General features: G+C 39.8%; 3 protein-coding genes across 8 annotated transcripts in view; 1 reads left to right on the forward strand and 2 right to left on the reverse strand.

The window, feature by feature from the left end:
• LOC144075114 (inositol 1,4,5-trisphosphate-gated calcium channel ITPR1-like) overlaps positions 1-454 on the reverse strand; it is a 50,371-nt gene extending 49,917 nt beyond the window's left edge. For all 4 annotated transcript variants that reach the window (XM_077601878.1, XM_077601877.1, XM_077601876.1 and 1 more), the window contains exon 1: positions 210-454. The gene's annotated coding sequence lies outside the window, so the exon portion shown is untranslated. The remainder of the gene's footprint in view (positions 1-209) is intronic.
• A 49-nt stretch (positions 455-503) lies between these two features.
• Positions 504-4,806, forward strand: sumf1 (sulfatase modifying factor 1). The gene is made up of 9 exons (XM_077601883.1): positions 504-957; positions 1,738-1,911; positions 2,042-2,116; positions 2,543-2,625; positions 2,709-2,831; positions 3,436-3,550; positions 4,071-4,184; positions 4,260-4,319; positions 4,518-4,806. Exons 1-9 carry the CDS (start codon positions 718-720, stop codon positions 4,617-4,619), a joined length of 1,086 nt encoding a protein of 361 aa, XP_077458009.1. The 5' UTR covers positions 504-717; the 3' UTR covers positions 4,620-4,806.
• Positions 4,807-5,021: 215 nt separating this feature from the next.
• Positions 5,022-12,920, reverse strand: LOC144075116 (leucine-rich repeat neuronal protein 1-like). 3 transcript variants are annotated; one of them, XM_077601880.1, is made up of 2 exons: positions 12,658-12,920; positions 5,022-8,088 (listed from the first exon to the last, which is right to left on the reverse strand). In XM_077601880.1, the coding sequence occupies exon 2, from the start codon at positions 7,925-7,927 to the stop codon at positions 5,780-5,782; it is 2,148 nt and encodes a 715-aa protein (XP_077458006.1). In that variant the 5' UTR covers positions 7,928-8,088; positions 12,658-12,920; the 3' UTR covers positions 5,022-5,779. The 3 variants fall into 3 exon arrangements, with proteins under 3 accessions (XP_077458006.1, XP_077458005.1, XP_077458007.1); XM_077601879.1 differs by having other exon boundaries at positions 12,654-12,920; XM_077601881.1 differs by lacking the exon at positions 12,658-12,920 and adding an exon at positions 8,374-8,435.
• Between the last annotated feature and the right edge of the window lie 10,416 nt (positions 12,921-23,336).

Below are 23,336 nucleotides of genomic sequence, written 5' to 3' on the forward strand. Positions count from 1 at the left end.
TCATTGTGATGGACTAAAATCAGGAACACCTGAGCAATCCGAGATTGTCGTCTGTGATTTTTAAAACAAAGACACCTCGTAAGATAAAACAATTAGAGGAGTGGTTGAATTTAGCAGCAAGGAAACCGTGTTAGCCATTTATGGAGCGCATTATCTACGCTGCAAACAAGAGGATGAAGATAAGGAAAAGAAGTTGAGCTCAACTTTACCTCGGCGGCGGCAAATGCTCGGATGTTCAGCGGACTGGTGGCCAGCTACGATAACATGGCGATGGCTTCACGCTAGCTTAGAGCAAGTGGAGAAGAAAAAGCCAGTGTTTGTGACTGCTTGGCTCCCGAGCAGAAAAACGAAGAAACGTATAGGCGGAGAGCGTTCTTCGGTGCGCCTGGTGCTATGATCTGGTCTTCTGGAGCCGTTTGAGCTCGCTACTGATTTTGTCCACACGGGGGCACTGTTGATCACTGGGAAATGATGTCAACTTCTCTCGATATTCAGCAGAAATCCTATGCGCAATCACCAACGCGCTCTGACTTGAAATAAAATCCATGCATGTATGTGTTTGTTTATTTATACACAATTACATTCACTTCCAACGCCAGTACCACTGTCAGTCCCTTGGGATTCAAAATGTGCAATACTACAGGACTTGTGAGTACCAGCTGACTGATCACGTGACTTTGCGGAAGTGTCAAGATCATGAGCGACGCGTAAGCGACAATGCCTCGCTTTTTGGCCTTATTTATGATCTATTTGGGCTGTCTAAACAAAGTGCACGTATGCCGGGCCCACTCTGATCCCACCACCGCGTCGGCTGGAACGAGTTGCGGCTGTGAGAGTTTGAAAAGAGACTTTGATGTTGGCCACAGCACAGCATCGGAAGAACCAAATGTCAAATATTCCAGAAGAGCCAATGAATTGCAGGATGATGAACAAGGAGATCAGAAAATAATAAGTCAGGTAATCACCTACACTTTGCATGAATTAACTAGTTTACCGTAAGAGCTATTTATTGAGACGATTGGAGATGTGTAATAGTTTTTTTAAAGAAGGTTTTTATGACAGGACTTGATTTAACCCGTTTTTCTTTGCATAAATAAACAATGTTGTGAGATGGATGCATACGTGCATAAATAAATGATTTAGTTTAATAATAGGATTGTGTATCTAGGAGTAAAAGTAAAAGATGCCTGACAGGCAGAATTAATTGGACCCCCTGGTATGCTGGTTATGGGATGCACTTCTTGCCTTGCAGTTTTGCATTAATTTTTCCCCAAGATCTTGTATTGATGATGATAGATTTTAAACCATGCAGACCTTCATGTGAGACTGTTGGCCAAAATAAGTAAAGTACTCACACACTTAAACACTTAAAATTTGAGGACAGGTCCATGTGATAAAGGATAATAATGACGTCACGAGGAAGGGCAGGCAATCTGGGATTTTCGAATTTGATGGTACTCATATTAATCAAATGTCTGGTCCCATCCCAGCTGATCATTTTCTGGAAATACTGGCTTTAATTTATATTTTTTGTTTTTAAACGTCTATCTATGACTTGCTATTAATATACGTGGAGAAAATTAAAGATTTTCTATTTGGTCAAAGTACACATTCCTTTTGAATAAGAGCAGCCTTTTCGACTCCAAAAGCAGACTCTTAATCCATTTAATTCTGTAACGTCTTTTTCTAAACTTCCCTGAACAATACGATTAAGTATATATACTGTGTCCTTTATAGATGGTGCAGATTTCAGGTGGAGAATTTCTGATGGGAACAGACAACCCTGGGATCCCAGCTGATGGTGAGGGTCCTCAGAGACATGTCCATGTGGATACCTTTTACATGGACATTCAGGAAGTAACTAACCGACAGTTCCAGAGTTTTGTCAATACCACCGGCTACGTGACAGAGGTGCTAATCATTAAATCAATCTACCTATGCATATTTTTTGTCCTTCCCTATTATATTGATGATTATAGTCTCTGTGTGTCTGTATAATATTTCCTTTGACAACATTTCTTTATCTTGTAAATTCTTTAAGGCAGAGAATTTTGGGGATTCGTTTGTTTTCGAAGGACTTCTTAGTGAGACTGTCAAAAGCCAAATCACACAAGCGGTAAGTTCTCCTCTTGGTCACTATTGGATGTGGTCCTGAAACATAAAAGCAAACTGATAACATTTCAAACAAGACCCATTAAGTATGTAATGGGCCACAGATGTGAGCAATCATTTTGGTTGTCACGGAAACTTGCAGCTGCTATGGCCAGACAAGAGTGGCTCAAGCTTTTTATGTCCCCTCCTCCCCCACTGCTTCCTGTTTTAACATGTTTTCCTCTATAAATTTATTTACTTATGTAATATTTGTAAAGTGGTCAATCACCAAACGTTTTAGCAGTAGTTAACCGCAGTAAGACATATCTCAAAAATACTAAGTTATTTAGTTTTGATGTGATCATAACCGAGTGGACTCATTGATTTCCTGTATATTTGAACTCCTTTTTTTAATTAATAATTGATTGCTGGCACATAATTTCATTCTTAGGTGGCTGCTGCCCCCTGGTGGCTTCCTGTCAAAGGGGCAAACTGGAGGCAACCTGAGGGTCCAGGTTCCAATGTGGAAGAAAGGCAAGAAGATCCTCTTAGGATCCGTGTATTTTTTTTCTTCTTACCACAGCATTGTTAAACTGATTAAAACCATTCCGCTTTAGGCTGGATCATCCTGTTCTTCATTTATCCTGGGCGGATGCTGTTACCTATTGCACATGGGCGAACAAGAGGCTTCCAACAGAGGCTGAGTGGGAGTACGCCTGCAGAGGCAATTTAAAAGATAGGTGAGATGTTCACACATTGTGTAACTTTAATAATATCCAAACGACCATTTCAATGTACGGAAACATGATCCAAGTTATGAAGTCCCCCCGAAACGTCAATACATTTGCTGTAGCCGTTATTTTATTTTGAAATAGTCTACTTTACACTCCTTTGCCATGACTTTCACAAGCTCGTGACCTTAACATAATCGAAAATCTATGAATAGAACTTAAAAGAGCAGTGTGTGTGACAGACAGCCCAGATATCTCAAAGAACTGGAAGACTTTTTGTAAGCAAGAATGGGCGAGGAAAGCTCAAGAAATAATCAAACCACTTTTTGTTGGCTACCAAAAGCGCTTACAAGCTGCAATACTTGTCAAAGTAGCCAGTACAAATGATTAAATTTGATAGATACCCCAACTTTTGCTTATCTCATTGTTTTAGATTAGAATTGGGTATTTTATCTGCATGGTGACATTAACCTTGAGAAACAAACAAAAAAATCCCTCACAAAATGGAAAATGTAATATTTATTTACCTTAGATCCGGCATGCATAATTATTGTGGTGAATCTTAAACAACCAAATCTTAAGAATAGCATTTACATTTCTATATATTTTGCAGACTTTATCCCTGGGGAAACCGCCTGAACCCAAAAGGGCAACACTATGCTAACCTCTGGCAGGGTGATTTCCCTCACCACAATTCTGCAGAAGATGGATATGCCAAAACCGCACCGGTAAGGTAGAAACCGAAAATTTGATTTGACAGTTTTGCTTTGTCAAGAGCTTTTGTTCTTGGGCTTTGGCTTGTGAAAGATGCACCCTTATGTAATTGATATTAAATATGGTATGTAAAATCATCAGGAGACAAGAAAATGCTTGTAGTATTTACTGTAGAAGTATTTGAAATCTAGTTTATATTCTATAGGGGGTGCTCTCAAACCATATACGTAATACTTAAAATCATCAGAAGACAAGAAAATGCTTGTAGCATTAAGTATAGAAGTATTTCTAGTTTATATTCTATAGGGTCTGCGCTCAATCCATATATTAAATTGAATATTCAACTTTTTAATACGTGTTAATGTGAGCATAAATATTATTCATTGATTGCCACCTAAATTAAGTAGTTCAATATTATTGCTGATTACCCAATTAGAAATAATCTGTCTTTATTTGAGTTTTGCTGATATATTGTCACCTTGTTTAGAATGCATACTTGTAAATATGTAAATATATCAAAATGACGCCTTGCAGGTGATGTCTTTTCCTCCCAATGCTTTTGGTCTCTTTGACATGGTGGGAAATGCATGGGAATGGACGTCAGATTGGTGGACCGTGCATCATTCTCCCGAACAACAACACAATCCAGTAATTTCACAGCCTCTTTAAATACGTTTTTATAGTCAAAAATATGACCTCACTCACAAAATTTCCCTTTTTTAGACAGGTCCTCTTTCAGGCACAGACAAAGTAAAAAAGGGAGGATCATACATGTGTCACAAGGTAAAGTGGGGACTTTTATGAATTTATTTATAATACTGCACCCACAGTCATAGGTTTTTGGACATTTCTCCATTTAGTTAAATGAGAAGGTGTCTCAAAACATTTGACAATGGGTTTATTGCCAGGCGTAGTATCCTATTCGGATACTTGTTTGCGTTTATAACCTTCTACATTTTGATTTCTCTTTTCCTCCTTCAGTCATACTGTTATCGATACCGCTGTGCAGCACGAAGCCAGAACACGCCCGACAGCTCCGCGTCCAATCTTGGTTTTCGTTGCGTCTCTCAGGAGCCACATTGACACACATCCGGGCATTGAATCACATTAACTCTTTTTTTGGGGGGGTATTAATCTATTCAAAAGTCTTTTTGATCTTACTCCAGCATTTGAAAATGTATGTACAGCTTTACTGCAATAACTGACTAAACTCACAATTATAATGGAAGTTTTTCCCATCTAATTGTTATTAAAAAATGTATATTTTTTAGCCAGAATTGTGTTGTCTCCAAACAATTTACAAGAACATTATTTCTACATGTAAATATATTTCTATATATGTATATCTATCTTTTCTGTGCAGTATATTTATTCTTTAATTATGGTGCATCAGTGTAATGAACAAGTAGTATATGTACATGTAGAAGTTCCTTTTAATTGCATTCTACTTGCTTGCTGAAACTAAAATATGAAGGGAAACAAAGATTAAATGTGCAAAAGAATCAGAAAAGTATTTATTTTTGACATTGTAAATGTAACATTACATGTGAAAAATAAACTAGTCAATAAGCAAAAATCCTAGCAAAATAAAATACATCCTCATGGTATTTAAGAGGAGAGCAAAACCTTTCTAAAGTTCGTTAATTAAAAAATTAATGTAAAAGGTTCTAACCAACAGTTGGATTTCTAACAGTTAACATCACAATTATCTCAAAAATTAAAATATATATATTTTTAATCCGAAAGTTGAAATGTATAGTTGATACAACATTACTGCACAGTTGCTAACATTCAGTAGACAATGTAACAAGTCTAAACCCCGCTGTCAGCTTTTATTTGTTGAAGTTTATACAAACTTCGTTACCTATCGGCGCACAAAGTTTACCTGTTTTACGAAACAGAAATAAAAGACTCATCATTACTAATGCTGCCACAAGACCCGTGGCCACTTCTGCAGTATTAATAACCCAAGTAAAAGTGAGTTAGATAGACCACAGATACAGCATTGCAACTAAAGTAACATTGAAGCTAAAATACAGCTGCTTCTTTCAAGACAAAAACAACAGATAGAAAGAATCGACATGATCGATACTCTAATACTACTAAAAAATCCCTAACTTGTTCACTCTGCCACGCATCAGCAAAGCCCACAATACAATTTAATGTGTCTTTTGCAACAAAATAGCAAAAGTTCATGTCTGTTTGTGCTGCTGAAGAGACAATGAACCCTCCTTGCTACATCTTCACCACATGTAGTAGCTGCGTGTGGTGTCAACAGGATTGGCTTTACCCTCTGTGCTTCCGTCTTTATCCTTCTCTCCATCAGCCTCCCACAGGTTGATAAGGGGAGGATAGAGCTCATTGAGGGGAATGGAAGAGGTTTTAAGCATATATTTCTTCAAGGAATGGTGATAGTTCTTTCTCTTCCATCTGCGAGCTGTGTAGATGCCAACAGTAGCCAGACTGAGGAAGGCCAATGCGGTTGCCATGACTGCGAGCACGGCTGCGCTTGGATGCTGGTCAGACAGGTTGAGGGCAAAGGTCGCACTGCGGGTTGTGACATTAACGCAAGACTTATGTGTCTGCAGGTGGATGTTGGAGACTGTCAGGCATACCTCATATTCTGTGGCAGGCTGAAGATGAGTCAGGTTGTATTCATGGACATCTACAGGTACGCGAGCCGTGTACGTTATGTGTGGGTTGTCAATCTTCATGGTGGCAGAAGCCCACTTTATGTTCGAGGACATCACGTTGGAGTTGACTTTCCAAGAGACAAGGATGGAGTGGGACTCAGTCTGTTTAACGTAGATTCTCATTACCTGAGCACTGTCCAGCAGGGTGCCATTCACTCGAATTGAGGCGACCTGTGTGTCAGCCCCTTCAATATTTTGAGCCACACAGGTGTAATGTCCTGAGTCCCCCACCTGTACATGGGAAAGCCACAGAGTCCCCTCGCTGCTGAGATGGTAGCGCTCCGACACCGTGTCCCTAGTGATTTTGCTTCCAAGAGGGGTCACCCAGTAAATCTCAGGCTCTGGCTCTGCCATGGCTCGACAATCCAGACTGACACTCATTCCAAGATTTAGGTTGAGATGGCTGGGGAAGGTATCATGGCATATTAGTGGGATGCACTGCTCTGAGGCCTCTTGCAACCTCAGTTCTCGAACGTGCTGGCCCTTGAGTTCAGGCGGGGATGCGCAAGTCATAGCCAAGGGCTCCATGAAGCGTACAGTGGTCTTGTTGGAACTCATCCACTGAATGACACAGTCACACCGCAACGGATTGGTGTGCAGACTGATCTCCCTAAGGTTCGGCAAAGCCTCTACCGAATGCTGGTAAAGAGCCGTTAGAGCGTTATTGTTGAGCATTAAGCTCTCCAGGGAGGGCATGTCCCTGAAGGCAAGACGGTGGACATAGGACAGCTTCGGGTTGTTTGTTGCCTCTAACTTGGTCAGTTCTGGTAGGTTGTCCAGAGCATACCGGTCAATAGACACTAATTCCATCATGTTGTTGATTCCTAACTCTTTTAGATGAAGCATGTTTCGGAAATCCCCTTCCTGTATTTTTTTAACAGGGTTTTTGTTCAGATCCAGAAATTTTAGATTGGGGACTTTCTCAAGTGCCAGTTGAGGGATTCGGGCCAGTTTGTTGTCATAGAAAGATATGCTTTCCAGGTTGTCCAAGCCTACAAATGCATTTGGAGTAACGTCGAAAAGATCCATTCCAGCCAGAACCAAACTCCTCAAACTTCCAAGAGGCTTAAAGTTCATGTCCAAAAGGCCAATGACGGGGTTTTCTCCAATCATGAGGATCTCTAAGTTAGGGGTTTCCACAAACCAGCGACTGTCAATGACATGAAGCTTATTGGAGTTTAAGTGCAGACGCAAAAGATTGTGAAGGCCGGCAAATGCATGCGGGGAGATGGAGTTGATGAAATTATGGTTAATGTAGAGCTCCTGCAAGCTAGAGAGATTTCCCAGACAGTTGTCTTTCAGCTGACTGATCTGGTTCTCCTCCAGATGCAAAGTAGTAAGATGGTGCATGCTTTTGAGGCCTACCGCTTCCACTGAACTAAAGTTGTTCTGGGACAGGTCTAACTCTGTCAGGTTCTGCAGGGATTCCAACTCACTCCCAGTGTGAGCTATGGCGTTACTTTGGAGCAGTAACACTTGAGTGTCTGTTGAAAGGTTGATGGGGACACGTGTCAGCCTCAAGTCATTGCAGTCCACAGTTGTTGCCTCCTTGTAAGTGGACTGGGGGGTAAACCAAGGTCGGATCTCACATACACACAAATGAGGACAATCGATGGCATGAACAGGCAACAGAAAGGCCAGAAGTATAGCCATAAACTGCCATAGTAGATGAGGCCGAGGCAGGCAGTCAAGCGCCATGTTGTATAGTTAGATGATAGCCAGTTGTTGACGTGAAGGCTTGAAGGGAATGTTCAGCATAAGTCTCTTCTCTGGTAAAATATCCTCATGCCTTTGTGTCTAATCCAGAATAAAATCTCTGCAAATGGGGTCCTCAAGAACATCTGTTCTCAACCTCAAACCTAAAGGAGACAGAAAATGGAAGAAAATGAAAGATTAAAAAAAGTGATGCACACTAAAAGTGTTTTATCAGTATTTCATCAGACATACTTAGATGGACAACCAATTTAGTCACTAACACAGCTAAAACACAGTCTGGAAACAAAACTGCAGGGATTGTCCACTTAGTTCCAAGGCACAGTTTTAAACACTTGGTCTAAGACACCCCCCCTCCACACACACACCAAAGTGGTTAATTAGCAAAATACAAGGGATTATTATATATCTGAATCTATATTCTCTCTTACTTGACAGTACTGTATGCCACTTGATGAGGTTTTCCGATTTTGTTGTGGACCCGACTGTTGCGATTACCATATTTTTTCCCCCTCAGCACTGTGTCACTGATCCACTTGACTGTGTCTGATAGACAGTCAGCAGCTCTGGCTCTGAGCCCATTACACAACAGCCTTAATAAACACAGAGTGTGTGCTCTTCATTGCTAATCACTTTCTGCTTATGATGCAGTCGCATGGGAGAAAATTGGAAAAAAAATATGAACAGTAAGCAGTCTTGAGACGTCATTGCTGTGCTTTGGGTACAACCTTTTAATCCATGGTTTGCAAGGCAATGAATTGCAATTCAGAACCAATATATGAGCTACTGTCATTTTCTCATGCATTTGAGTGGTAAAGGTTATAGGTGACATTAGGTGTGCAAAACCTTTGAAACCATGTAATGTGATTCATACAAGCCCCAGTTCAAATGCCATGTTTTTTTTCTAATTCTATTTTTTAAGTGCTACTCTCGAGGTGGTACAAAAACTAGATAACAAATATTAAACTCATGTACGCTTCTAGCAGTATAGTATCAAAATTATGACTTAGGTTTGTGTTGATGTCGAAATGGTGACTAAGCACCAATGTTCTCTCAACTCCTGGGGGAAATATCAGGCTCTTAAGCCATTAAAAGCCCCATTATGTCCACCACTTTTTGTTCAATGTGGAAGTGTAGTAAAAATTGATCGATAAATGTCATTGTGAAAATTACTCAGGTACTGTAAATCAATTTCTTGGTAGATTGAGACAAGCTCATCATGACTATAGGTTTATTTTACAGGCTGGCAACATTCAACTCTCTGAGTTTTTTCCCCTATATATATTGCTTATTTGTTATGGTCGACCTTGGTGTAACTGCAATTCTATCTGGCCCCCTATCTCTCCTGCTATGTGTGTTTGTGTTTGTGCTGCTCAGGTACAAAATTCAATGAGGTAGCCAGAATAACTGTTGTTGTCATGCTGCTGGCGTGAATCTCTAACACCTGGAGTCAGATTTCTGGCAGCTTGGCAGCGCTGTGGGTGTCTGGATTCTCTCCTACCTACACCACTCTCCAAGTCATTTTCTCTCTTTCTCCCCCCGCACTCCCCCATTTCTCTCTCTCCCTCTCTTAAACCACGGGAAATGGGAACAGACAACAATATGAAGTTGAAACAGATTGAAGCATGCCTTATGGCCCTAACTGTGAGCACAGCTGAAACACAAAATATTCTTCTCCAATACATTACAGTCAAATTTGCATGCAGAAAATTGCCATGGTTATGAAATATTAAGTTTCAGAGTTGACTAAATCTTATTACCCAAACCTTCCATACATTCTCTGTTCTGCACATTCACCCAGGCAACAGAGGTGGTAGAATATGTCCTATCTGACTTTGGGTATACCTCACCCCCTGTCAAAATATGTTTCCATCTAATCATTTAAAGTCTACAATTAACCCACGATACATGCTTTTAGATTTGATCACGTTATAAAAACGGCATCAGTCTGACTATATAAAACAAACGTTCGTTCTTGTGTGATGTAAGGATCAAATATTCTCAGGAATAATTACATTTCCTAACCTAATAAATATATCACCTGTGGGAACCCAGAGGATCATTTCTCCTGGGTCAAATCTTGAAATACTAAAAAGCTGTAAAAAAAAAAAGGCATTGATGGAATAGCACCTTTGTGAACTTTCGTTCTAGGGGAAGAGAAAGATTAGGTTTGAGATTAATTCCCTCACAGCCTACACGGCAGCATCCGTATCCCAAGAAGGTGTTATAAAATCAGCAGGCTTACGCAGCTGACAAATGTGGCACTATCAAGCCAATACTGTCTATGTAGTTGCTAGCAATAAATACAAAATAAAGATCGATTTAGGAAAATGAATGGTTTAGATCCCCGATATTTATCCATAATGTATATACTGTACATACACACACAAACAAACAAACAATATATGCAGCTATTTAGCTATATTTGGTATATACTGGAATTGTTAACAGCATGCTTGCACAATGGATATGCATACAGTCACAAACCAACAGGAAGCAAAATCCCTAAACAGCTTGACTTTATCCAGCCGAATGTTTGAATTGAAGGCTCCAGCAGGAAGGATTTATTCTCTTTGCTTAGCCAATCCTTATGAGATTTTTAATCTAAGGACCAAGTCACACATATAACATGCTGAAATCTAACTACACGTTACTTCTTCAGTCACGGATATTAACCACGTGACAGGACAGCCAAATGCAATTGGGAGAGTTAAATGATAAACTTGGCTAAATCCATATCTATGGAAATTCAGAAGTGCATTCAACATTTTTCAAAACTCAACAACAATCTTAATTTGTCGTAATGTTCATTTGGTCTTTTTTTCATATTTCTATACGCAGATTTTGCATTGTCACAGACTTGCTGAAATATTGCTTACCTTTTCATGGGAGGGACTGCTTCCCCTATTCTGATTCTCAGCGCTCTTTTTCTATGGACAACAAATACAAACAGCGTTTTCTATCAGCAGCTGCACACATACATGCCATCGCCATGGTAACGTCTATGCCACCATCATGTGTGTTTCATATCCAGATGAGAATACTGCCATTAATGCTAGAAATGGATTCGCCAAAGGGTAGGTTCATGTAACATGTAATATGATTGAAGTAATCAATAAAGATATTACATGACATTTTTCAGGGAGGTTTCACTCCACAATCATGGATGGATATATCCTGAGCCACATTGCCTGATGTTTTCACTATGCTGTCTCTGCTCCAGCCACCCTGAGAGACATCCTATTGGTGCTCTATTAGTATGCAAGAGTTTCACTTCACATCGCACAAGGCTTTGGTGCAGCTGCTGCTGGTAGAGTTGCATAGCCGAGGAGGAGATTTGATGCATGTCCGCTTATTCAGTAAGGAGGGAGCGGATGCACTGCTCTGCTGAGGCGGGAAGGTCATAGTGGAGACCAGATAAAGCAATATAAAATTACCATGCCATTAAATCAAACAGACATATATGTTTCAGATCCCTTGAAAATCAAAATGTAGCCTGTTTATTTGCACAGTTTGCACAACCATCATTTTGCCAGATTAAATGGAGGATTAGTACAAAAACCTATTTTCCTAACTGAAGAATATTAGTTCACAAAATCGTTGTTTCATTCTCCTTTTACTTTTAGAAATACTCACTACATTTGTTCGGAAATTTCAATCAATAACAATACAGCTGAGCACAATGGCCAAGACATTTAAACGCCAACACACACAAAACAGAATATTCCTTTGTTTCCCCAGATGTCTCCGACTGAGTGCAAAGGCATTGTGACAACTTGGGGGAAGACCCCCTGAACTATCATTGGCCCATGGGTGGTCGACATGTGGGTCTCTTTCATTATCTACACAAAGTAAACACCACAAAGTTGTGAGGTTCAAATGTAGACATTAAAAAATCGATGTTAAAAATCTCTTAATGAGTTGAAAAGTCACAATGAGTTTGCAATTGACTTCATTCTCAACAAATGGACTACTAGACAAAACAATGAACTACCAGACAAAAGGTGATACCATACAATGCACACCCCGAAACCCTTACACGCTCTTTCTTTCTTAAAACGCACCACTTGCTTCTGCCAAAATCAAAAGCAAAACAACAGACTGCTCTCACAAGCATGTGAATCATCCTGATAGTCACCGTAGTTGCTGGTGACTGTTTCATCTGCACTCTGACACTGCAGTTTGTCCAATGTTGGCGAAATGAAGATGTGGACAAATAGAATCAGTAATTGGTGGATAACTCCACTTCTTAATTCATGCACAGGGCTCCACACATTGAACCTACCATTTCAATGTTGAAATGCCACTGTAGTTGCACATGCATTTTTGTTTGCTCCCTATGGAGACAAACCATAATAATCATGTCCTCACATATAATGTCCTTGAAAATGTTCAAATATACTTTTCATTCAATGAGCCTTTTTTATACCAGATCTATATAAATATTTTTAAGCATTAAATAACAACCCCCCCTCCCCAATAACATCTTTGTTTTGACGCCAATATGAAATAATTAACGCGCATCTTCCATGCGCTGCACGAGAACCTACTTGAATGCCTTGTGGAAATGGGTGATTTCCTTTTTACCAGTTGCAACAACAACAAAAACGAAAAAAAAGACTAACTTTATCTAAGGTTAACCTTGCATCACTAGAGTGTCAAAGGCACCTATGAAATTCTGAGCATGTCTAAATACACGCATTGTTCTCACCTACGTCGCGCGGAGGAAAACGATGTTAATCTGTGACCCATGCAGCATCCGCAGCTCCTCAACACCGATGACGTTGTTGCCGCGGCTAGATGCACATATTCGAGCAAGTTTTGAAGCCCGAAATGGGCACAGTAGATCCTCCGTAAACGAAGCAGCCGTGACGAGCATCTGCCTGGTGCAGGTCAGCCGCACTGAGACGCGCCCGACACCGGTACCAGTGTAGCCTCACCATCTGCTCGCTCACTGCCACCATGGGAACAAAAAGTCCCTCCCTTTACCCGTCCGAGCACGAGAATTTATTTTAGGGAGGGTGTTAGCGGCTGCAAGAACCAATCGAGTGCACGCAGAGATGAAATATCCTCGTTCCAAAGTTCATCATATTGATCGGTTTACTTGTCAGGGTTATTTGCTCAACCGCTATTGCTGTGAATATTAGTAATCCCACTTTCATTCATGCTTTCCATTATTCTTTTGGGGATATCAAATGTCCACACTCATTTACATATACCAAGAAAGTAAGGCATTTTGGTGGTCAATAATTTGTAAAATAATAAAAATAGCAATAATAATAATAATGTAGGAAGTGACTAATGGCATTGCTTTGTTTTGTTTTTTTAAGTTATCAGTGGTTAGTGCCTGGGTTCGAATCCAGGTCAGTCCACTAGTGTGGGGTTTGCATGTTTCCCCAGGCCTGCGTGGGTTTTCTCTGGGTACTCCAGTTTCCTCCCACATTCCAAAAACATGCATGGTAGGCTGATTTGACACTATAAATTGCCCCTAGGTATGAGTGTGAGTATAAATGGTTTTTTTTAGTCTCCTTGTGCCCTGCGATCGGCTGGCCACCAATAATGGGTGCCCCCCCGCCTCTGGCCCGAAGTCAGCTGAGATAGACTCCAGAAACCCCCGTGACCCTAGTGAGGATAAAGCGGTTCAGAAAATGAATGCAGGAATGAATTTTGAAATATAAGTTATCGGCTAAACGCAGGGAAAAAAATCAGCACGTGCTATTGTTCACTTTTTCTTGGTCAAAACGGTCAACAATCAATGTATTAAAATCTACCTGACCCTGTGCAAAAATTGTCATTTCCCCCAAACTTGGTACTGATTTGTGCCGCATCATTAAACACCACTGAAATTAGACATTAGCCGAATTTAATCAAAATTAAATTTTCAAGGTCATGCCCCACAAATGGATTGGAAATGGAAAAGGTCACTCCAAAAACTTTGTTCCGTTGTTGTTTGTTGTCATTCATAAGTTGACCAGCTGGTGTATTTTTCATCATTGTCTTGCTGCAAACCCCAAGTGCACTTCATTTTCCGGTCGGAAACTAATGACTAAACATTCTTCTTTGAGATTTGCTGCTCATGAGCAGAATTGATGGATCTATCAATCACACAATTCATCCAGGTCCTGTAAAAGCAGCACCACATTTCCTTTCAAATTTGTGGCAAATGACTATCACTGTGCTTTATAGATGGATTTCATCCAGACTAATATATGTGGGCATAGCTACATCATTATGACCCCCCTTGTTGAATAAAAGAATTAATAAATAATGGCATGGCATTCTATGTTTGATTGGGTTATCTTACTCTGACATTTAAATATGTTTGCGGATCTTAATAAAACGGGTTAACTACGCGGGGGAAAATATAAGAATTTGACGTAGGAGCAAATATATTTTCATGGTGCTGATGATAGTTTGCATGATAATTATTAGTGATTCAGTAATTGTAGCTTTTCATGACAGTCACTAAGGGTGTAAGCACTTGTGTTTTGTGATGCTCTGCGTCAAGAGATGAGCAGAACAGACAGGACTACATTATATGACAGCAAACAGATTTGAGTCTGGATAAGACAGGGAGTGAGTGCATATGCAAGCTCTGACAGAAAGCACAAGAGATAAAAATGTATTTTTCTCTTCAAGCTGTCAGTTGTTTGGCTTCTTCCTCCTCTGCTCTTTTGTCTCTAAGGAGACCAGAGAAATGACAGTGTTTTATCATTTACTGTCTGAGATCCAGCTTAGGAGTAACTATGCATTTTTTCCCAACTAAAATCTAGCTGGAAAACATAGAATGCACATCCATATTTCTTGAGAGTGTTTGATTTTGTCTTTAAGAGATGTGACATCAAATGGGGAAAGGGTCAACTTAAAGACAGTATCTGAATAAATGTGTAGTTAAGCACAAAGATAAAGTTGATATGCTGACCTTTAAAGTACTGCTGTCATCAATACGGGCAAAATATCTTACTGTAATGCTTCTTATCAGTCGAGATCAGATTAGAAAATACAATTTTTTTTTACTTTCTTGTTGGAACATTGTCAGGGACCAATACCACCCTGGTCACAACCTGTTCCAGCTGCTGCCCTCTGGCAGAGGCTACAGGTCTCACAAAGCACGGACAAATAGACTTAAGGACAGTTTTTTTCCCCACAGCCATCAGGACTCTGAATTTGAGCTAGCACGACACACAATCCCTTCTGTGCAATAACTTCCGGGTGTGCAATAACAATGTGCAATATCTTAGAAATCTGTGCAATATTTTAGAATCTGTGCAATATTTCAGAATCTGTGGAATATTTTAGAATTCTGTGCAATATTCTAGAATTCACCTAGCCGGGATGTGACTTTTTATACTTTTATACTATTTATGTTTTTTTTACTGGGAAAACACACTTTGAAAAGCTTGGAGTAGCAACACCAATTTCGTTATATGTAGCTGTGTATGATGACAATAAAGGCTTTTTATTTTATTTTATTTGACTTGTTCCATTCATGTTAAAGTATAATATGAATGAATGTCAATAATTGCAGCACTATGAGACCCACATGAGAATAAGTAGATCAGAAGATGAATGAATGAAAGAATACATAAAGTTAAGCAATATGGTATACTGAAAAGTAAAACCAATCCAAGAATCTTATGAAAATGTAGAGATAGCATCACCGGGTATTTCAGACCATCTACTTTTCTACTTTTTGTATAGTATACAGTAAGAAAAATGGTGGCCCAGTCAGAGGAGCTCATGCCGTTCTGCAACAAGAGTGCAGTTTAAAGTTGATGTGTGAGTAGCAGCCGGGCAAATCCTAATTTCCCACTATTAACCTGTGATGCAAGGGGTGTGGTTGCCATGGCTACGAATCCCTTCCAGAAAAGGAGCTGCAGCATATCCGCCTCTTTATTAGATCTCTGATCACACAGCTTCTGCCACTTGGCCATCTGGGGAAAGGAGTTAGATAGAAATTTGTGTCCTCTGCTTTACCTCTCACAAGGCCTCTCCTCAATTCGCTGATTTGCGCTCGTCTAGAACAAAGACAAGGTGGCGTTTTCCTCGTCAGGCCCCGTCAGCTAAGTCATGATGGAATTAAAACTGCGAGAACATGAATTACAAACACTCTTTTGATAGAATTGTTAGGAACATACTGTTTTTCCTTGTCCATAAATACTTTTACTTGTAAGACAAATAAAGTCTCTATCTTTGGCGATCTGATTAAGCTCATCCTAATAGGCGTGGATGCAAATAGCTTGAGGGTGATCACAAATTTGACTGGAGCAGATGTTTGTCTCTGGAAAAGAAACGACTTTTTGCAGCATGATGATAATGTCACCGGTAACTGTTCCTGTTAACTTAACTACTGCACCTTCAGGCGGGCATTACGCCTCGCCGTTGACAAATGTGCAGATGTTGCTGCAGTGTGTGAACACGGAAACAGTCTCACCTTAGCATTTAATTCCAAGCAACAAAACAACACAACACCTGCACCAACACCCCCAGTTGAGTTGAATCAGCAGCTCCCGACACAAATTGAAGCTTATAAGCTTTGCGGGGGGTGGATTTTATTGCAAGGTTGCTATATCGGGGTGCAACATAATTGGAAGCTTGGGTCTTTATTCTTCTCCCGTTAGCTTTTAAACACCTTTATGGGATGTATTCGTATAATTCATGTACATAATGCATTGTTTATTTAAGCAACGTTTGAGTGCAGAACAGATGTACTGTACATTGCACTCTATATATTTAACCCTTTCATGCACAAATTTATGTATTGAGATTTCTAAAGTCATTGAAAACCACAATGGCAGAAAATGGCCACAACCATTTTGTAGGACCTGTGTGGAGTCAGCTGGGATAGGCTCCAGCACCCCCCGCAACCCTAATAGGGATAAAGCGGTTCAGAAAATGAGATGAGATAAGTTTCATTAAGTCAATTAAAATTATGTTACAAGGAGTTATTCATTAAACGTGGGGTTACCTTTATAAAATGACATCCATTTGATAAAGATACAATCGGGGCAGCTTAATTATATTATGTTACATGGAGGTGTTTAGTTGAAATTGGTAGTACATAAAATATAAAGTTCATAAAATATGTGTTTGATAAAGGTATTTTCAGTTAACTCCATTATATTATGTTACAGGGAGTTGTTTTGTTAAAGCTGGTGATACGTGTATTGAATTTATGCATGGATATCCTCTCCACAATTTATTTCTGTTCATCCAAAGAATCATTGTTTTAATCAGTCGTATGTTTATAAGGGTTTGCTGCTGTTCCAGTAGCTCTTCCTTGCATTGATTTATTTATTTAATTTGCTTTTAAACAAAAAGCTGACATATTTATGCTAACACTGCCTATGATTAAATTTGCATGGACATATTGAATTTTAATAAACGTGTCTTTGTCAATGAAATTAAAACCTCCTACAAATTAGAGGCAAGGACAAAATTTCATTTAAATCTAGCCTTTCTACTGATGTTTCCTTTAGGGCTCTCAGTCCATCCAAATTCAAGTGTGCATTAATATTTAATTTGAGTTGAAGTTAGAAGTCAGCATTTTCTGCCATCTTTGATGTTTTGCATATAACAAGATAGGGCATTTTACAAACAATGGAGACCCATAAAGGGAGCCCATATCCAACAATTACGGTTGATTGATAAATGTTTAAAAATGCTTTAAAAGTTGAAGCAAAACAGGAAAAATGACCTTCCTTTTGCTCTGAGAGATGTTGCTGTTTTTGCTCCTGCATTGGCTCATGTTTTTGAAAAGTGACTGATAAGACATTTTACTGCAGCAAGATGCATTAATGTGCAGGTGCTAATATCATAAATAGTCCCTCCACCCACCTGAGTTAGCAGAGAGGAGTTTAGAACATGCACCTAGGGACTCATGCCTTAATAGACATTAAATACGTGGATGATTAGTAGTGTAAATTTTGCCTCTCAGCTCTTTTTGTGTTCATACTGAAAAGCGCAAAATCTCTCCCATCCTCCAGCCTCCATCATTGTTCCCCCCTCCCTCATGTGCTTCCATGAACAAAGACAACTACTCTTTGTTGGCCCTGCCTCAGAATCACACTCTATCCTACTTCTTTGGTGCTTTTGGCATAGATATGATTGCCTGTTCATGTGTATGGGCAGCTAACAGGGGCTAGAAAATCATCCAAAGGTGTGCACTCTGTTTGAAGCATCAGCACCTTTCCCAGACATTTTCAATAGAGAGCTACTGTGTGAAGAGGCATCTCTATTAAGGCTCTCTAACTAGCACATCTTTTAAAATAAACTTTTTTTTTCGTCCTTGACAATATTTCCAACAAAGGTGCTGCTCTTTTTCTGCTGGTTAAGATGTTTTTTGTAATGTCTGAGTATCAACTCAGTCCTTATTTCTTTCAAAATTTCAAGCATCTCAGAGAACATTGTATCCAATAAAAAGCTGAAAAGCTGGGTAGGAAGGACAGTTTGCGTTGTCCCACTTGGAAAGTAGGTGAATAAAGACATGCTGGAGTGTTGAGAACAAGTGGGCAAGACAATAAGCAATAGGAAGAAAGGCAAAATGAGTGATGGAATTTTCCAAGCCCACCCAGTTTTGTCCTTATAAGGTAGGAGTGATGTGCTGGAGGCGGATGGAGTGTTTAGTAGTCTACTCTCTGAGGGGTATTATTTGGGTGAGAGGGGGAGAAGTGGGCTGGGTAACCTCCTTTAGTCTGCTTCTTCAATTGAATATATCTAAAATCTCTCCAACACTGCTAGTGTTTGTGTTATTTGCTGAAAATGTGGGTGTTTTTTTATTTTATTTTTTTTAATTATTTTTAAAACAAGAATTGCTATCATCTCCAGTAATGTGCATTCTCCTTCTGGAACCACAAATGCAAATGCAAAAAAATGCCTGTAGTGTAACTGTTTCTCCCTGCCAGTCAAAAGAGGCCTAATGAGTCTCAGGTATCGGTGACAAACCCCTGATTCTGAAAGACACTTTTTTTTCACCTTTTTTCCCAGTGCTGTGGTTTTAGTCAGTCGTCACATCCTGACAAACATGGAATTTAAAAATTAATCAGCTTCTCAGACAAAAAGGGACATCCTCTCTGGGACAGGCGTACATGTGCTGACAGCAGGTGAAAACCAACTATCTTTCACATCATAATTGTGTGTTTTGTGATTAAACCCACAGCCATATCATGATAGGGAAAGTTACCGGAATTAGGACCAGCAGTGAATCTCAAAGGTTTCTTTTTTTTAATTTTCCAGTCTTCTTGCTACTATACTTCCACCATATCAAAGAGATCTGCATGTTTAAAAAACATGCCAATGTTAAAAGCCAATGAATTTAGGCCTAATTTTCTGAAATATTAATGTTTTCTTTCTTATTAATTGAAAGTTGACAGCAAGTGAAATTGTTCTTGTATGGTTGAATAAATGAGTGAAGCTTGCAATCAACCTGCTAACCCAATTAGGGGCCAGTATTTTGAAGTGGGGCAATAACGGAGTCAGTGAAAAGCTTCCACAATCACATTAGCTCCGTATTATACACCTCGGGTCAGTCTAGATGTTTCTGATTATAGCCAGAGAGAAGCCAATCATACCTGTGGTGTTTCAAATACTTCTGTATGTTACTATAACTTAGATGGCAACACTGTCTGCATGTGGCAACTGGCCTACATCATGGAAATGAGCTTGTGGCTTCAACCATGCCTGTTGTTACCCAGTGGGTATGTCTCCATTTGGTATTCAAATGGGTCAAACTGTAGTGATTTATTCATGCTCTGGATCTTAAGTGCCACTCAGCCTGACAAGCATGCTCTAAACGCAACCCCTACTCAACATAAATGAGATTTGCTTTAAATATAATCCACCAACAGCTTCATATATCAAATGCATTTATATCACGCATTCAATGAGATGATTTGCAATTACATTTTATTCCTTCCCACATTAACGCAATAAACTAGAAAATAAGTAAAAGAAATGACAAAGCTATTCAATATCACTTTGTTGGATTAAAAAAGTAATATTAAAAAGAAAAATGTGTTTTCATTTTTCTTTTTCACACCCCCATTTCTGTTGAAACATATGGCAATTTTTTTGTCATGACTTTGTACACCAAATGAGAGAAAACTTATTTTGTACATAGTACAATAAATAGGGTTATGTGATTGGCTAGCAACCCATTCAGGGTTAAAGGTGGATAAATTATCTACGAAATGGCAGCATGTCACAATGGTTAGTCTGTTAGTGAGTCAAGTAAATAATAAAAAGTCTCAAGAAATCTTTCCCTATTGTTATTCTGCATTGAGAAAGAAAAGGTTGTGGAGCCCTATTTTTCTTTCTTTTGTATTTCCAACATCAAAAAGCTCCTGGCAGATGCCAGTTGACAAAAAATCTTTCATCCGCAAACTGTTCTTTTTGCTCCCATCTGTATCAATGCACAGATATCATTGAGTAAAGAATAGGTGTACTCTCTGCATTCAAGCATGAGATTAAACACACTAGATCAAAAAATAAACACACATAACATCGCTTTGAGATGGCTCCCTTGAGGGCCTTGAACATGATGGTAGAGGAGACAGCTGAATGTCAGGTGGAGGCCGACACTGCATTCATTTGTTGTGAAATTTATTGGGAACAAAAGTAACTTGCTGTGTATATTCTATTAAAGTTGTGTGACATCTGCAGTCATTTATAACAAACTCGGCATGCAGTTTTACACCACAAAAAAACAAAAACAAAATAAAACATTTGTTATTGTGTTCATAAGTTCCTAAAGGCAGAATTTCTATGCATAGATGAAATTATTTTACCTTACATGGCACAGTTGTGTCTTATTTTATGGCAGATTGTAGTAAAGGTTGTGTATGTATACTATCTATTTTGTTTTGAATGTTAAGTAAGTAATCCTCTTAAAACAATTGACCATGTCTCAGTGATTTAAAAAATGCGGCAAACATAGCAATGTTCTGAAGTTGTTATGTTTACAAGACAACTAAATAATAAATAAAGATGGCAGCCTGGCTCTTTGTCCGCAGTAGAGGCACATTTCCAAATTATGTAATCTTGCAATTACAGTGCACATCCTTATTTCTGTAAAGTACAATAGTTATTAGAATCATGTCTTGTATATCTTTTGCCACACTGGTCAGTTAAAATCAACCATGGAACACATTTTAAATGAATCCTTTATTGCCCTTAGAACGTGAATAATTGTAAAACCTTTATAGACTTGAGAATGCGGAATGATGAGGTGCGGAATCCTCTCTCATGAAAGGTTTCAGGCACGTCCCAGGAAGAACAGGATGGCCAAGGGCACACTGGTATCATGTAAAATGTGGATTTATGAGAGTCACGTGTTAGTGGGTGGCATCACTATGGAAATTCTTTATTTCATCTAATTAGGCCTCTAAACTAAATTGTATCTCATCATATCATTGATACAGATTTACTGTGAGTCAATAATTTAAATATTTACATGTGGCGGACCATGAAATGGGCACTTTGAGTATAAAAAGTTCAGCCCCTATGAAAGAGTACTCTTATTTTAAAATGATACAGAATTGCGTCTGATAAATTGCTTTTTAAATGAAGACAAGATTGAATACAAAACGCCATTATTTGATTGTTGTATTCGATTTTCCACATCCGTTACCAGAAATCCACCTGCCTACGATGACTGAAAATGGGGGTTGACTCTACGATTAGGGCCTGGGAAATCCACAGTAATTACACTAATACGACACCCTCTCAACTAACACATTTGTTTGGACTCCAAAAGAGCCAAGCAGATGGCCCCCTTGGCTTGGTTTTCTTCCATATTCATGAGATGAAGTTTGACCCCGTCAGCGCTCCAGGGCTGGCCTCTACCCTGGACTCTTTGGGACTTCAATGGGGTACGGAGGAGTGGAGCAGTAGAGGCATGCCAGCCAGCATACCATCCCCCGCACGCGTTGTGCAGCTGAACGGCTGTCCCCCTCGGACTAAAGGCATTTGGATATGTGTGAACACCAGAGCGATCCCTCTCCAAGCGAGACTTCCCTCAAGTTCCCAGGCTCTGGTGGGCGTGGCCCCCAGGTTTGAACATCTGTTCCTATCACGCTCAGCATAAACCGGTATGGAGATCTAGTATGCTGAGACAAGAAGCGTGGAATAAGCCCCATGATGTCACACGACGTCAGTGAACTTTGACCCCTGAGTGTAGGCTCAGAAGACCAAAACAACAAAATCCAGTTATCAACTTGTTTATCTTGGAAGTGGGCTTCATTTGATACCTTCGATGCCAGCCTAAACACAATCAAAAGCACTGACATAAATTATCAAGCATATTTTGAACATATTCTCTCTTCATTCATTCATTTTTCAAACCGCTTATCCTCACAAGGGTTGTGGGGATCAGCTAGACTGCAGGGGTGGCCAACTCCAGTCCTCGAGAGCCACAATCCGGTCTGTTTTCCATATCTCCCTCCACCAACACACCTGAATCAAATAATCAACTCATCAGCAAGCTTCTGGACAGCTTGCTGATGAGTTGATTATTTGATTCAGGTGTGTTGGTGGAGGGAGATATGGAAAACAGACCGGATTGTGGCTCTCGAGGACTGGAGTTGGCCACCCCTGAGCTAGAGCCTATCACAACCCACTATGGGCACCAGGCAGGGGACACCATGAATAGATGCCCAGCCAATCGCAGGGCAGAAGAAGACAGACAACCATTCAAACTCACACTCCTACCTCGTGTGCGGTCGATTGGTCGCCGGTCTTTTGGTCGCGGTCTTTTGGTCGCCCGGACCGCGACAACGGGCGACCAAAAGACCGGCGACCAAAAGACCGACGACCAAAAGACCGGTGACAAAACAAAGTAAAACAACACGGTCTACGCATCAATAAAAACCAACAATGGCCATGAGCAGTTTCACTGAGCCGACGTGTGAGTGTATTAGAGTTTCTATGTACATGCGTTGTCCCCTTAAGAAGCTACGTCCGTCAGGGTCTTAACAAGTTCTCCAACAATAAACAATAAAAGTCCGGGGAATTTGGAGCTTTTCTTTAGCCTAATAATTACTAGGGCATTAAGTATGACTAAATAGTAATTCGCAGTTTGTATTTAGGGAATTTGAGCAACGATTTAAATGGTAATTATCAATAAACTTCCGGGCGACCAAAAGACCGGCGACCAAAAGATCGGCGACCAAAAGACCGGCGACCAATCGACCGTGTACCCTACTACCTAGAGGCAATTTAGAGTGTATAAAATGCCATCAAATAGCAAGAAAGGAAAAAGTAGCAACCAATTACATTTTTTATTTTTTTTACAAAAGGGGGACACACTGAAACTTGGAGATCGAAGAGCCGAGCTAGCATCCAGAGAAAGGAAAGGCACAATGTTAGTCCAGTAATGGACCTTGGGCTGGCACAGCCT

Source organism: Stigmatopora argus, chromosome 6 (genome assembly GCF_051989625.1).
Source record: "Stigmatopora argus isolate UIUO_Sarg chromosome 6, RoL_Sarg_1.0, whole genome shotgun sequence".
NCBI lineage: Eukaryota > Metazoa > Chordata > Actinopteri > Syngnathiformes > Syngnathidae > Stigmatopora > Stigmatopora argus.